Here is a 15931-nt window from a genome sequence, read left to right on the forward strand (position 1 = left end):
ACCATAGGTGCCCTTTAAAACCTAGTAATCGTGTCAGTAATTTGGTCAAGGCTACCAAAATGTAAAGTATGTTGGTCATCGTGTGAGCAGTCAACCATGTAAAAGGTTTTATTTTTTAAAAATCTGATATTTTTTTGAGAACGGAATAGTCACATAGTACATAGAAAAAAGTAGATGAACATTTGTATTTATACAGTAGATTTATTTTTGTACAAATGTATTACATGTAAAGTATAATCTTGGTAAATAAATAAATACAAAAAATAAATACACAAAAATACTGCAAAATAACATTTATGACAATGTTGGCCAGACATGTTGGTTGGACCAATGATTACATGTCCTCTAATTTCTCTTTCACCAGCATGTTGCTGCAGCGTGAAAATCCTCCTTTCTCAAAAAATGGTAGCGATTGTGCTTGTAGGCAATCTATATATACACAATATATACTCCAGAACTTGATTGGCCAAATGATTAATTCAAATTGCATTGAAATTAGAGGTCATTTGCCAAATTAGCAGACATTGCAAATAATGTCAATGTCAGATATTTATGGAATATGAGTATGAGCATACAAATTTTGGTCTCACTTTATATTAAATGGCCTTAACTACTAAGTATTTGCATAAAAAAAGTAAAAATACAGTGTACTTACTGTGTTCATAATGTATTACAGAACACTTCTGGTGCTCTTGAGGTGGGATACGGGTTGAGTTTGGGTCAGGTTTGGTGGTATGGGTAGGTTTAAGGGTGAGCTAAGGTGTAAGGGATGGTCAACAGTGTAATTATTAATGTTATTACAGCAGTAATTACAGTACATGCATGTATTGAATCATAAGTATGTAAAAACTTGATAATTCAATATATTGTTTTGAGTGTGATGGTTTACATGATGCGAATTGACTGATCAGTTTTGATCAACAAGCCACATGTGAATAGTTTTTGTACAAACTACACACAATTGTACTTCCCAAAGAATTTGCTCAAATCAACAATATATTCCAATCTAATGTGATCAAGAAGCTAATTATTCTGAGATCTGAACTTACTGTTTTGAAAAATAAAACTTTAATTCAATAATTGAGCCAAAGCAATAGATAAAATCTGTAATATGACCTTAAAGACAGCTCACCATAAAAAATATAAAGTTCTTAATAAGTAGTTGGTTCTATTTATAAATCCTAATTTTTCCACTATGATTGTGGAACAGTTTGATGTAACCTTACTGTAAGAAACTGTTCATTTCGTTTGAATGTGTACTGTATGTGTGTGCAGCAAGTCTTGTCATCGGATCCAGTGAGTCTGGGCTATACTGAGGATGGACACTGCAAAGGAAACACCCATCCCAACATGCCGGGACCCCAGAGACTGCAGTGGGACATCCCAGAGGAGGTCAGTTAAATATCTATTGTGAGTTTTCAACATAAATCATATACACTCCAAAAATATGTTTGCTGCTTGTTCAAACTACTTAAAACTATTATTATTATAACCTTTATTTTACCAGCAAAGACACATTGAGATTAAAAAGAGCATCCTGGCCTAGATTAGGCAGAACACATGCTACATGGGTCTAACAAACAAAAAACAATTAAAAGTTAACATGAATCACACTGACAAACTATTCAAAACATCTACAAACCTGTGTTTCAACTTCTAAATCATTTATACTCTTTTTAAATCATTTAGTGAAATCAACTCTTTAAATTTAAACTGTTTTTGCAGATTATTCCATACAAAAGGTCCTGCGTATTTTAAAGCCTTTTTTCCCATTTCATTCTGCACTTTAGGAACAGACAGTAAATAAACATCCTGTGACCGAAGGCCATGGTTAAGAACAGGCTTTATACAAATGTAACTCTGTAGATGTGATAGGAGTAAACCCAGTATAGATTTGTAAACAAGGATATGCCAATGCTTGAGCCTACGAATGGACAAAGCAGACCAACCTACCCTAGTATACAGCACACAACGATGAATAAGGGATTTAAAAGTTGTTATAAATCTTAGTGCACCATGGTAAACAGTATCCAATGCATGCAGACTGCATATAGATGACATCACCGAAGTCCAATATCGACATAAATGTTGCATCAACCAGCTTCGTTTTAGCATCAAAAAAAAGGCAGTTAATTCTAAAATAGAAGCTTTTAATTTTTTTCACCAATTGCTGAATGTTAGAACTAAAAGAAAGAAAGAAAATGAGTGGAAACACCACAATTCTTGAGTTTTTTTGGGGGGGAACCTAATTGTTTTATGTTCAATCAACTTACAATTGTAAAAACCATAATGTTAACTTAATCAATATACATTGAGATGACATAAAGGGATTGGGTGGAACCCACCATTTTTTTTACAGTGAAGGAAATAACCTCTTTTCATTGACACTCACAGTGCCAGACGGTAATCAGCAGCTCTCTGAAAGTAGCCAATACTCTGGCAGATGATGTAGACATGCACATTTTCCCCTTCAACGACTTTGGCAAAGGCTTAATCAAGAAATGCAAGACCAGTCCTGATGGCTTTATTCAGCTCGCCCTCCAGCTGGCACACTTCAGGGTAAGAGAGAGTAATAAACACTTCTGTGTCGTTTCTTCATGTGATTTCTGTGTAATATGTTAAATTTTTACTTCTGCAGGATAAAGGCAAGTTCTGTCTGACGTACGAAGCATCCATGACGCGTCTGTTCAGAGAAGGCCGCACTGAGACTGTGCGTTCCTGCACCAATGAGACCTGTGCTTTTGTTCATGCCATGATGGATGAGAAAACAACGGTGGGTAAAAAGTAGTATGTGAAAATACAGCATATACAGTTCAATTATTAGCCCTCCTGTTACTTTTGTTTTAAAATATATTTTTCAACCAAACAGACCAACGAAATTCTCAAAGCTTTTCCTATATATGATATATGCTGTGGAAAATGTAAATTCTTAAATGTAAAGGCACTGTAGCAAAGACAGACTCTTACCCTGTTCAGCATGAACAAGTCTAACTGCAAGTCCAGTGAGTTTCTCCATATTAACCTATCCTCTCATACTATTGTCTTTCAAGAATGACCAAGGAATAAAAGGTACATGAACAAATTAACATTAGTGTTAAACATATGAGAGAACCTTGCCTTAATATTCTGAGAATGATCCTCGTTAGCTGGATCTCAACTTACCTTGTAGTTCTAGTGTGCGTTTGTTTCTGCAAATATCAATAATCATTCTTATTTGTTCTTTTTTTTCTCAGAGAGAAGAGAGACTGAAGCTGCTGAAAGCGGCTGCAGAAAAGCACCAGAATTTATACAAACTGGCCATGACCGGAAAAGGCATTGACCGTCATCTTTTCTGCCTCTACTTAGTGTCCAAGTATCTCGGTGAAGATTCGCCTTTCCTCAAAGAGGTTTGTGAGCAACCTGTCACAAAACAAACTGCAAACCATATCAGTTTTGTAGCCTAGACACATTGTGCTCTGCATAGTCTGTAATGAGCTGGGTTTGATCCAGGTTTTGTCCGAACCCTGGAGGTTGTCCACCAGTCAGACTCCTCTCCAGCAGATGGAACTCTTTGACTTGAAAAGACATCCAGAATATGTCACCAGTGGAGGTGGATTTGGACCTGTAAGTTCATTTTTTATCAATGTTTTATCCTGCCTAGGCAAGGTGCAATGACAACTGGTGTTTAGATTATCATAAGTGCTATGTTTAGTTTTTAAGTAAAAGAAGTAGACTCATTGCAAGTTTTTATTGTTTTATAATAATGTTTTAAATGTCTTTTTTCCATTTAAAGGCAGGTTTATATATTATTTATATAACATTTATATATTATATTATAGCTATATTAATTTTAAGAAAAAACTCAAACCAAAACAAAGAAATATGTAAGTTTTTCATTTATTTATTTATCAGACACTTCTATCAAATAGTAATAACAATTGAAGTTTACAAGTCTTTCTTAATAATATTAATAATAATAATGATAGCAATAATAATAATAATAATACTAATAATAATAATAATAATAATAACAACAATAATAATAATAATAATAATAATAATTGCAATAATAATAATTGCAATAATAATCATACTAATAATAATAACAACAACAACAACAACAATAATAATAATAATAATAGCAATAATAATAATAATAACAACAACAACAATAATAATAATAATAATAATAATAGCAATAATAATAAAGTTTTAAACATAATGATGATGTTTATATAATTATGATGTTATAAATATCATGATTATTATGATCATTTCTAATTTATTCTGTGTTCTTATGGCCTCTCTGAGTGTTTGGGATGCGGAGTTTGTTGTTGCTATTTCTTTTTGTAATACTTTTGATGACGCGGCTGGCATGAGAATCAGCACCTCCAAGTCCAAGGCCATGGTGCTCCACTGGAAAAAGGTGGTTTGGAATCTTCAGGTTGGAGGAATGTCCTTACCCCAGGTGGAGGAGTTGAAGTATCTGGGGTTTTGTTCACGAGTGAGGGAGGGATGAAACATGAGATTGACAGACAGATCGGTGCAGTGGCAGCAGTAATGTGGTTGATGTATTGCTCTGTTGTGGTACAGAAGGAGCTGAGCTGAAAGGCAAAGCTCTCAATTTACTGGTCAATCTACGTTCCTACTCTCACCTATGGTCATGAGCTATGGGTCATGACCGAAAGGACAAGATCTCGGATACAAGAGGCCGAAATTAGTTTCCTTCGCAGGGTGGCAGGGCACACCCTTATAGATAGGGTGAGGAGCTCTGTCACCCGGGAGGAGTTTAGAGTAGAGCCGCTTCTCCTCCACATCGAGAGAAGTCAGCTGTCGTGGCTCGGCCATCTGTTTTGGATGCCTCCTGGATGCCTATCTAATGAGGTGTTCCAGGCATGTCCCACCAGGAGGAGGCCTCGGGGAAGACCCAGGACATGCTGGAGGGACTATGTCTCTCAGCTGGCATGGGAATGCCTCGGGATCCCCCCGGAGGAGCTGGAAGAAGTGTCTGGGGAGAGGGAAGTCTGGGGTTCTCTCCTGAGACTGCTGCCCCCGCGATACAGCGCAAAAATTAAATGAATAATTATCTTGTAATACTTTTAATATGTTTGCAAAAATTCAATCAAAAAAATAAAGTATCGGGTTCAATATCTACATCGCCATTAATGTATTTGTTTATTTACATGTATTTAAAAATACAGGAAAGTGGTTATGAAATAGCATTGTAATTATTTAGTATTTTAATATGCTTTAAAAGCAAGTCATTCATGTGATGTTTTTTTAATGGTAGTGTATTTTTAAATGAACTATACACTGATTTTATTATGTACACCTTACAAGTACCCGGTATTGTTTTCTGCTACTGTAGCTCATCTGCCTCAAGGTTTAGCGTGTTTTGAATTTAGAGATGCTCTTCTGCATACCACGATTGTAACAAATGGTTATTTGAGTTACTGTTGCCTTTCTATCAGCTTGAACCAGTCTGGCCATTCTCCTCTGACCTCTGCCATTAACAAGGCATTTGCACCCACAAAACTGCCGCTCACTGAATATTTTCTCTTTTTCTGGCCATTCTCTGTAAAACCCATAGATGGTTGTGCGTAAAAATCTTAGTAGATCAGCAGTTTCTGAAATACTCAGACCAGCCCGTCTGGCACCAGCATCCATGCCACATTCAAAGTCACTTAAATCACCTTTCTTCCCTATTCTGAGGCTCAGTTAGAACTTTCGCAGATCATCTTGACCATGTCTACATGCCTAAATGCATTGAGTTGCTGTCATGTGATTGGCTGATTAGAAATTTACGTAAACGAGCAGTTGAACAGGTGTACCTAATAAAGAGTATTTGTATGCACACACTAAATAATAGCTTTTTTGTTTGTTTGTTTAGGTTGCTGATGATGGTTATGGTGTATCATATATCATTCTCGGAGAGGACCTTATCAATTTCCACATATCCAGCAAACACTCAAGCCATGAGACTGTAAGTCAATTATAATTCATATTTTTATATTTAGTAATTAAATATAATTTTATATAATAATATTATATAAAATAAGATGCTTATAAAAAATGGAAAGTATTCACACCCCTTTAAATTTTTCACTGTCATATTGCAGCCATTTGCTAAAATCAGTTAATTTGTTTGCTCATTAAAGTAGTCACAGCACCCTATATTGACAGAAAAGATTCACATTTATTAAAAATGAAAAACTGAAATATCACATGGTCTTAAGTATTCAGACCCTTTGCTCAGTATTTAATAGAAGCACCCTTTTGACCTAATACAGCCATGAGTCTTTGGTAAAGACGCAACACGTTTTTACACCTGGATATGGGGATCCTCTGCCATTCCTCCTTGCAGATCCTCTCCAGTTCTGTTAGGTAAACATTGGTGGACAGCCATTTTAGGTCTCTCCAGAGATGCTTAATTGGGTTTATGTCAGGGCTCTGGCTGGGCCATTCAAGAACAGTCAGGGCGTTGCTGTGAAGCCCTTCGTTATTTGAGCTGTGTGCTTAGGGTCATTGTCTTGTTGGAAGGTAAACCTTCGGCCCAGTCTGAGGTCCTGAGCACTCTGGAAAAGGTTTTCGTTCAGGATATCTCTGTACTTGGCCGCATTCATCTTCCCTCTCCCACAACCAGTCGTCCTGTCCCTGCAGCTGAAAAACACCCCCACAGCATAATATTGCCATCATCGTTCTTCACTTTTGTGACTAATGGACAGGTGATCAGCAGTGCCTGGTTTTCTCCACATTTACCACTTAGAATTAAGGTCAAAAAGTTATATCTTGGTCTCATCAGATCAGAGTATCTTGTGTCTTGCACTAAGGAGAGGCTTTCATCAGGTCATCTGTCATAAAGCCCTGACTGATGAAGGGCTGCAATGATGGTTGAATTTCTACAACTTTCTCCCATCTCCCAACATCTCTGGAGCTCAGCCACTGATCTTTGAGCTCTTCTTTACCTTTCTCACTAAGGCTTGTCTCCCCCGATAGCTCAGTTTGGCCAGACGGCCAGCTCTAGTAAGGGTTCTGATCATCCCAAATGTCTTTCAGTTAAGGTTTATGGGGGTCACTGTGCTTATAGGAACATTAGGTGCCGCAGAAATGTTTTTGTAACCATAGCCAGATCTGTGCCTTGCCACAGTTATGTCTCTGAGCTCTTCAGGCAGTTCCTTTGACCTCATGATTGTCATTTGCTCTGACATGCATTGTAAGCTGTAAGGCCTGATATAGACAGGAGTGTGGCTTACCTAATCAAGTTCAATCAGTATAATCAAACACAGTTGGACTCAAATGAAGGTGTAGAACCATCTCAAGCATGATCAGAAGAAGTGGACAGCAAAGTCACAGAAAAGGGTCTGATTAAATAAGACTAGGGGTGTAATGGGTCATGGTTGATCCGGGATTTGTACGGCTCACAAAACACGTGACCTGCGGATTAAAGCTGCGGTCACACTAGAGTTTGAGCTTGCAAAATTCGTACGGCGCTGCGAAAAGGGGCAGGATTTAAAAAAAGATGATTAGACATTTTAAAAAGCGAGTGATTGGTCCATATTTTAAATTTCTGTCCAGAGAGGTCATGTTTTGATTGTCGAATCGTCTCACGCAGTCAAGTGATGCGATTTCGCAGGTCAGAGTTCTACAAGCTTTAATTTTGCAACGAATCGAACTGTGAAACTTGTCGCATGAGCTTGTGTTTCCGGTCTGACGCATTCACGTATGTATGAATAGACGTGTATTGGGAGAAAAGTCCAGTGTGACCGCAGCTTTATAAATTTTTCCCCTGTAGATTAATCCTAAATTTGTAACAATTGCAAAGAGAGCTTCCTGGGTCATTCACATCAAATGTATGAAAGCATTTAGGCTTTCCTTAAAACATAATGATGATGGAAGAATTTGTGGTAGGTTATTTAGGATGTGGCGGGTTTCTTAGGTTTTTAAAGTTGATTTCTGTTACTACTAGTTTAGCCTGCATTAATGTATTCAGTGTAAGCTGCATGATTAATCATTAAAAGATCTGAAACTCAACACCCACGCCAAATAAATTGTAAATGATGGTGATTTGCATATGTTTATTAATCCTTCGAATTGCTGCGTTCAAATATGTGTTCGAAAAACACATAAATCAAATAAGAGATTCTCTTTAGTCTTTTGAGTTATGAAGTTACAAACAGTCAAAAAACACACCGGGTTACTGGGATAACAGAGAAAGCAATGGCTTGGTATCACTGGCACTGTGCTTAACTGTTTTAAATCTTATTTTCTGGATCGTTTTCAATTAGTGGTCATGGAAAATAATCTGAATTCAGACGGGTCTGCCATGGTGTCCCTCTTAGGTCCCATACTTTTTAGCATTTATATGCTTCCACTAGGGCAAATCATTAGCAAATATGGACTGGGATATCATTTTTATGCTGGTGATACCCAAATTTATATCAGCTCCAAATCCAATCTGTCTGTTACTGCTTCAATTCTCCAAAATGCACCAAAATTTTCTAAAATTGAATTGTTCAAAAACAGAGGCACACCAGCAGCCACTCTCTAAGATAGCGAGTTCTGTCTGTCCATCTACCAAAGCACATAACCGACATAATCGCACATCAAGAGCATTTAAAAAATCTTCTTTTCATCATCTGAGGAATATTGCAAAAATTAGATCTCCCCTCAACCTGATGCTAAAAGACTCATTCATGCATTTGTCGCATTTGTTAAAATAACAATCGCATACCTGTTAAAATAATCAAACGGCTGCACTACATTCAAAACTCAGCAGCACGCATTCACACACACACTCCACTTATAATATGAAAAAGCAATTAAATTATGAAAATTGTTAAATTAAAGCAATAGCCCAGAGATCTGGGTCGCCACATCAGGTCAGGGTTTGCCCGTAAACACGCATGCGGCGCCAGAAAACTGGACTTGTGGATGACATGAAGGCGACATGTTTTTGTTAACCAATTCTTTAAATACAACACTCTTGAGCTCTAACGGGAAAAAAACGCAGAAGAAATTTGCTGTTAAATTAATTTTAGCAGAGACGCAACTGCTAATCACAATAATTTTTCAGTTAGGGATTAATATTAGAGTAGCCTAATAAAAATGTTTAGTTGGACACTGCACATCCCACAGTTGTCTACACTATAATTAATAACAGGATTTAATATTCATTCGTTCATTTTCTTTTCGGCTTAGTCCCTTTATTCATCCCAGGTCACCACAGCGGAATGAACCGCCAACTTATCGAGCATGTTTTTATGCAGCGGATGCCCTTCCAGGTGCAACCCATCACTGAGAAACAACCATACACACTCATTCACACACACACGCTACAGACAATTTAGCTTACCCAATTCACCTATACCGCATGTCTTTGGACTGTGGGGGACACCAAAGCACCCAGAGGACACCCACGCGAACGCGGAGAGAACATGCAAACTCTGCACAGAAATGCAAACTGACCCAGCCGAGGCTCGAACCAGCGACCTTCTTGCTGTGAGGAGACAGCACTACCTATTGTGCCACCGCGTCACCTGTAGAATTTATTATATTCATTATTATTAATACTATTAAAAGCTCAAAAATTGACAAAACGGATTGTTTGCTTAAATTTTTGACATTGCTAAACACTCTTTTACAGTTGTGAAAAGAAACATCATGCAGCAGCAGTCTCAAAAAATGCTTTTTGAGTTTAAAGATGATTGGCCTGTGAAGTCAAGTTGTTATAAATGAAATATATAGTGTGTGAGTATAAGTGGATTTACCGCGGATCAACCTCTCACATGCGCTGTAGGTAGGCTGAATGATAATCTTTTCAAAAATATGCAATATAGTATATACTGCTATTTGCTAATGCGAAATTAAACACCAGAAAATATACTGTAGGTCTATTTTAACAGCTAAAACACAGTTAGCACATCGATTTAATTTTGACTTGTAAGCTCATGTACAAAAAATGAAAATGTAACCTAAAAACAAGTTATTAAAATAGGCTAAATAAATAAATAAAATTATGGGTAGGTCTAGTAACCTAATGGCTTATCGTGGCGTTTTTACAAATGCCAACAGGACAATTTCACCAAAAAAACCCCGACTCATGATAACCTTACATAAATTTTTGTCTTCAACTTTAAAATTATAATAAAAGCTATGCCTATTAAGTTGTGTGTTATCCATGCCTAAATATAGACTTTTGCTACACTAATGCCTTAAAATGTAACACATTTAGCTACTATTTTTTTTAAATGACATTAGATTGTAACATTTCACTTTTTCCTAACACTGATATTGGTTGGGTAAGGAGTGATGACTCGGATATGCTGATTTTGCTTTATTTACCGGTTAAACGAATAGAGTAACTGTGGGTTAGCTTGCATGTGTGGGCATAGTTTGACACTTAAACACTACTTTGTGGGCTTAAACACTACAAACTGAACTACACTGTTCCTATTTACTATGACCTTTTATGTGAAGCTGCTTTGACACAATCTACATTGTATAAGCGCTATACAAATAAAGGTGATTTAAATTGAATTGAATTTACCTAAAACATGAAACATTTATAGTATCTGAAATAAAACTGAAAAAAATAAGGGGAATAAAATATAATTTAAACCACTCGTTTGGCGCTGAAGCCATATTTCGTCTGCGTATATGTATCGTTGCATAACCTTCATTGATAAAATCAGTAATAGCGAAATTGTTTATTATTATTACTATAAAAAGTATATTACTGCCTTAAGTCAGTAACAGGCAGTAATGCAAAGTAATAATAAATAAGTGAACAAATAGCCTAAATGAAAGGAACAAGAGGAAGCAAAATCACCAGGTGCCCCCTTATGGGATTAAAATGCGCCCTCAGTTATGACATCCTGGCGCTGGGCCTGGTTTGGATCAAACCATTGATGTTTATGGTAAAGATTAAAATCACCGTCATATGCTCAAAAATTTAAGTTGTAGGCAGCAATTACGTTATTTAACAATAGGTGGCGACAACCAGCCATTAAAATTATGACACTGATTAATTCTTCAATAATGATACATCTAGCAATGAAACATGAAGTGAATAACTGAATCATTTATTAAAAAATAGACAAAAAATAAACATGGGTTGTACAAATTATAATGTTAGATTTCTACATTGAGCATTATCAACAAAAGTAGTAGTAACAGTGAATTTTTTCACAGTACTGAATATTTAACTATTTATTTTTATTCAGATAATTATTTCTTCATTTTATTTTTAATAAATGTATAGGTTCAAAGCTCTGTTTGTTAAAACCAAAAGTGTCTTGCAGTACTGTTTTTGTAATAAATGGAAAGCAAATTACATTTGTCTTCTCTTTTTGGCTGATCTGAAAAATGGTCAGATCTGTGACTAAAACTTATACTTATGTGACTAAAACTCTAACTTATACTCCTCAGAATCACTGCACCATTTAACATTTGCACATTTAAAGTTTGCACATATTCATTGCACTGATTCACTTATTTGAACTGGACATACCCACTGCACATGGACATTTGTAATTATGTTTATCTGTCTGCACACTTCTGCTATTAATAGCATCCTGTACATATATTCATTTATTGTAAATCTGTTCATAGCTAACACAACCTGTATATAATGTTCATAGTACATTCATCTGTAAATATCACCATAGTTTTTCTATAACTGCACTTTATAACTTATACCTATATCCTGCACTTGCTGCTATTGCACTGCTGGTTAGACCTAAACTGCATTTCGTTGCCTTGTACTTGTACATGTGTAATGACAATAAAGTTGAATCTAATCTAATGTGATCCGAACCATGAAATTTGGGATCCGTTACATCACTACTTAAGACCGTCTGATATTTCAGCTTTTTTTTTTAATAAACCTGGAAAAATGTCTTTTTTCTGTGTTTTTCTGTCAATATGGGGTGCTGTGTGTACATTAAGGAGGGAAAAAATATGATTTTAGAAAATGGCTGCAATATAACAGAGAGTGAAAAATTTAAGGTACCCACAAATTTAAATTTAAGTATCCACTGTATTTATAGCACATATTATTTTCACTTTTGTGTCGTTTACATGTCTAATTTTATTATTTTCATGTCTGCATTTTACATTTTAGGATTCTCATCGTTTTGGAAGTAACATTAAACAGGCGATGCTTGAAATCTTGGATCTTTTCCAGCTTGACATCAAAGCTAACAACAAGTGATCCATCTCGTTTTCTCATTTGTGAAAAGGGAAATTGTTTTCAAATCTTTTAAACATACTGATTCTTCTGAGGAATGTACAGAGTAAATGATTGTTCTAATTGAAGCTGTAATAATAATAAAATTAGAGTGGTTATTTTAAATAGTGCAGAGCATGGTAACTGGGCATTTTATGTAAATGAGTAGTTTTAGAGAAGAAATAATTTTGTGGCTCAGAATTATATCACAGACTGCATTTTTTTGGTTTGTTTGCTTGTTTTGGGATGTATTTTTGCCTTAATCTCGAAATGAATGTTTTTCAGAAGTTGCCTTTTTGTGCTGCTGAACATTCATACAATGCATCTGGAAAGTATTCATAGCGCTTCACTTTTCCACATTTTTTATGTTATAGCCTCATTCCAAAATGGATTAAATTCATTTATTTCCTCAAAATTCTACACACAATACCCCATAATGACAATGTGAAAAAAGATTTTTTGAAATTGTTGCAAATTTATTAAATAAAAAAAACTATGAAAAATCACGTACATAAGTATTCACAGCCTTTGCTCAATACTTTGTTGATGCACCTTTGGCAGCAATTACAGCCTCAAGTCTTTTTGGATATGATGCCACAAGCTTGGCACACAAATCTTTGGGAATTTTTGCCCATTCTTCTTTACAGTACCTCTCAAGCTCTATCAGGTTGGATGGGAAGCGACGGTGTACAGCCATTTTCAGATCTCTCCAGAGATGTTCAATAGGATTTAGGTCTGGGCTCTGGCTGGGCCACTCAAGGACATTCACAGAGTTGTTGTGAAGCCACTCCATTTATATTGTGGCGTTGTGCTTTGGGTCATTGTCCTGCTGGAAGATGAACCGTCGCCCCAGTCTGAGGTCAAGAGCACTATGAAGCAGGTTTTCATTCAGGATGTCTCTGTACATTGCTGCATTCATCTTTCCCTCTATCCTGACTAGTCTTCCAGTTCCTGCTGCTGAAAAACATCCCCACAGCATGATGCTGCCACCACCATGCTTCACTGTAGGGATGGTATTAGCCTGGTGATGAGCGGTGCCTGGTTTTCTCCAAACGTAATGCCTGGCATTCACTCCAAAGAGTTCAATTTTAGTCTCATCAGACCAGAGAATTTTGTTTTTTATGATCTGAGAGTCCTTTAGATGCTTTTTGGCAAATTCCAGGCGGAGAGTGGCTTCTGTCTGGCCACGCTACCATACAGGCCTGATTGGTGGATTGCTGCATAGATGGTTGTCCTTCTGTGAGGTTCTCCTATCTCCACAGAAGAACGCTGGAACTCAGACAGAGAAACCATCAGCTTATAAATCACCTCCCTGACTAAGGCTCTTCTCCCCTGATCACTCGAAAGAGTCCTGGTGGTTCCAAACATCTTCCACTTACGGATGATGGAGGCCACTGTGCTCATAAGAACTTTTCAAGCAGCAGAAATTTTTCTGTAACCTTCCCCAGCCTTGTGCCTTGAGACAATCCTGTCTCGGAGGTCTACAGACAATTCCTTTGTCTTCATGCTTGGTTTGTGCTTTTACATGTACTGTCAACCCTGGGCCCTTATATAGACAGCTGTATGCCTTTTCAAATCATGTCCAATCAACTGAATTTACCACAGTTAAATCCAATTAAGCTGATGAAACATCTCAAGAATGATCAGTGGAAACAGAACAGTAGCTGAGCTCAATTTGAAGCTTCACGGCTATGAATACTTATGGTCATGTGATTTTTCAGGTTTTTTATTTTTTAATAAATTTCACATTGTCATTATGGGGTATTGTGTGTAGAATTCTGAGGAAATTAATGAATTTAATCCATTTTGGAATAAGGCTGTAACATAAAAAAATGTGGAAAAAGTGAAGCGCTATAAATACTTTCCAGATGCATTGTATGTTCACTTGTGTGCAAAAATTGTACCAGTTCGTTTTTTCTTTCACATGATATTCTCATACTCAGGTTTTCAGCTAATTTATTCACTGTATTGTGACTTGAATTGTTTCTGAAGTAGCACTGTTGCAGGTTACAGGGATTCTGTATAGGTTAATATTACAAACATAAAGGGCAGCGATGCATATTTTTTCTTTTTACTGGTGCTTTTTTGTAGTTGCACATGGTTAAAGAATTGTAAGGTTATTTGTGTTCAGCTAGTTTTTTTTTTTTTTTGTCAATCTGTATTTGAACGCAAAAATAAAACACATATAGGGAAATCATTCACAGGTAATAAGGGATAAAAAATGTGTATATGTTGGTCTCATTGACTGGAAAGTATGCTATTTATTTATCGGTTCATCATCATTTTATTTGAAAGTGTGCTCATGAATTTACAGAACAATAATTGTTGTTGATTGTAAATGAACAGTGAAATTAAACAAATGAATGCAAATCAATACAATTTTTAAAGGGAAAGTGTCAATCTGTTGTGTAATGTGGTGTATCATATCAGATGTTCTTTTTTCTGCAAAAGGTGTGATAAGGGAACTGTGGCATAGTTACTGTATTTCACATTTGACTGTACTTTCACTCAATAAAAGTTGACTCTTTGGACTAAGGAGTGAAATTTAATTGGTTGTGTAATGTAGAAACCTAAAGTAAACTCACCAGCCACCGGAAGAAAGCTGATTTAAGTGACTTTGAACGTGGCATGGTTGTTGGTGCCAGACGGGCTGGTCTGAGTATTTCAGAAACTGCTGATCTACTGGAATTTTCATGCACAACCATCTCTAGGGTTTACAAATAATGGTCTGAAAAAAAGAAAATATTTTTCTGTACCTTGTTGATGCCAGAGGTTATGGGCAGACTGGTTCGAGCTGATAGAAAGGCAACAGTAACTCAAATAACCACTCATTACAACTGAAGTATGCAGAATGCATTTCTAAATGCACAACATGTTGAACCTGGAGGCAGATGAGCTACAGCAGCAGAAGACCACACCGGGTTTCCCTCCTGTCAGCTAAGAACAGAAAACTGAGGCTACAATTTGCACAGGCTCACAAACAATGAACAATAAAAGATTGTAAAAATGTTGAAACAACATGAAAGCATACAGTAGATCCATCCTGCATTGTATCAACGGTTCAGGCGGGTGGTGCTGGTATAATGATGTGGAGGAAATTTTCTTGGCACACTTTGGACCCATTAGGACCAATTGAGCATCGTGTCAACGCCACAGCCTACCTGAGTATTTTTTTCTGACCTTGTTCATCCCTTTATAACCACAGTGTATCCATTTTCTGATGGCTACTTCAAACAGGATGACATGCCATGTCATAAAGTGCAAATCATCTCAGACTGGTTTCTTGAACATGAAAATGAGTTCACTGTGTTCAAATGGCTTTCACAGTCACCAGAACTCAATCCAATAGAGCATCTTTGGGGTGTGGTGGATGGGAGATTCGCACCATGGATGCGTAATGCTATCATGTCAATATGGACCAAAATATCTGAGGAATATTTACAGTATCTTGTTGAATCTGTCACAAAGGATTAAGGCAGTTCTGAAAGCAAAGGGGGGGTCCAACCCAATACAAGTAAAGTGTGCTTAATAAAGTGGCCGTTGAGTGTATAGTTCCTTTTTTTTAATCACAGCTCTGTTCTTCATATCAAGCGTGTTTATGAAGGAAGCCTATGGAAAGCATTATTCGAGTATTAAAGGGACATTAATTTGTTGAACACAAAACACTTTCTTCGAAATATCATCTTTTGTGTTCAACAAATTAATATCCCTTTAATACTCGAATAA

At 36.6% G+C, this 15931-nt stretch overlaps 1 protein-coding gene across 2 annotated transcripts in view; it reads left to right on the forward strand.

Moving 5' to 3' along the window:
- Window positions 1-13541, forward strand: part of cpt1ab (carnitine palmitoyltransferase 1Ab (liver)) — a 49691-nt gene extending 36150 nt beyond the window's left edge. For both annotated transcript variants that reach the window (XM_056451372.1, XM_056451373.1), the window contains exons 13-19: window positions 1276-1392; window positions 2395-2559; window positions 2639-2773; window positions 3234-3386; window positions 3490-3603; window positions 5870-5962; window positions 12101-13541. In XM_056451372.1, coding sequence (XP_056307347.1) covers window positions 1276-1392; window positions 2395-2559; window positions 2639-2773; window positions 3234-3386; window positions 3490-3603; window positions 5870-5962; window positions 12101-12190 — 867 coding nt within the window. In that variant the 3' untranslated portion in view covers window positions 12191-13541. The remainder of the gene's footprint in view (window positions 1-1275; window positions 1393-2394; window positions 2560-2638; window positions 2774-3233; window positions 3387-3489; window positions 3604-5869; window positions 5963-12100) is intronic.
- Window positions 13542-15931: the final 2390 nt, after the last annotated feature.

This window comes from Danio aesculapii, chromosome 25 (genome assembly GCF_903798145.1).
Source record: "Danio aesculapii chromosome 25, fDanAes4.1, whole genome shotgun sequence".
NCBI classification, from domain to species: domain Eukaryota; kingdom Metazoa; phylum Chordata; class Actinopteri; order Cypriniformes; family Danionidae; genus Danio; species Danio aesculapii.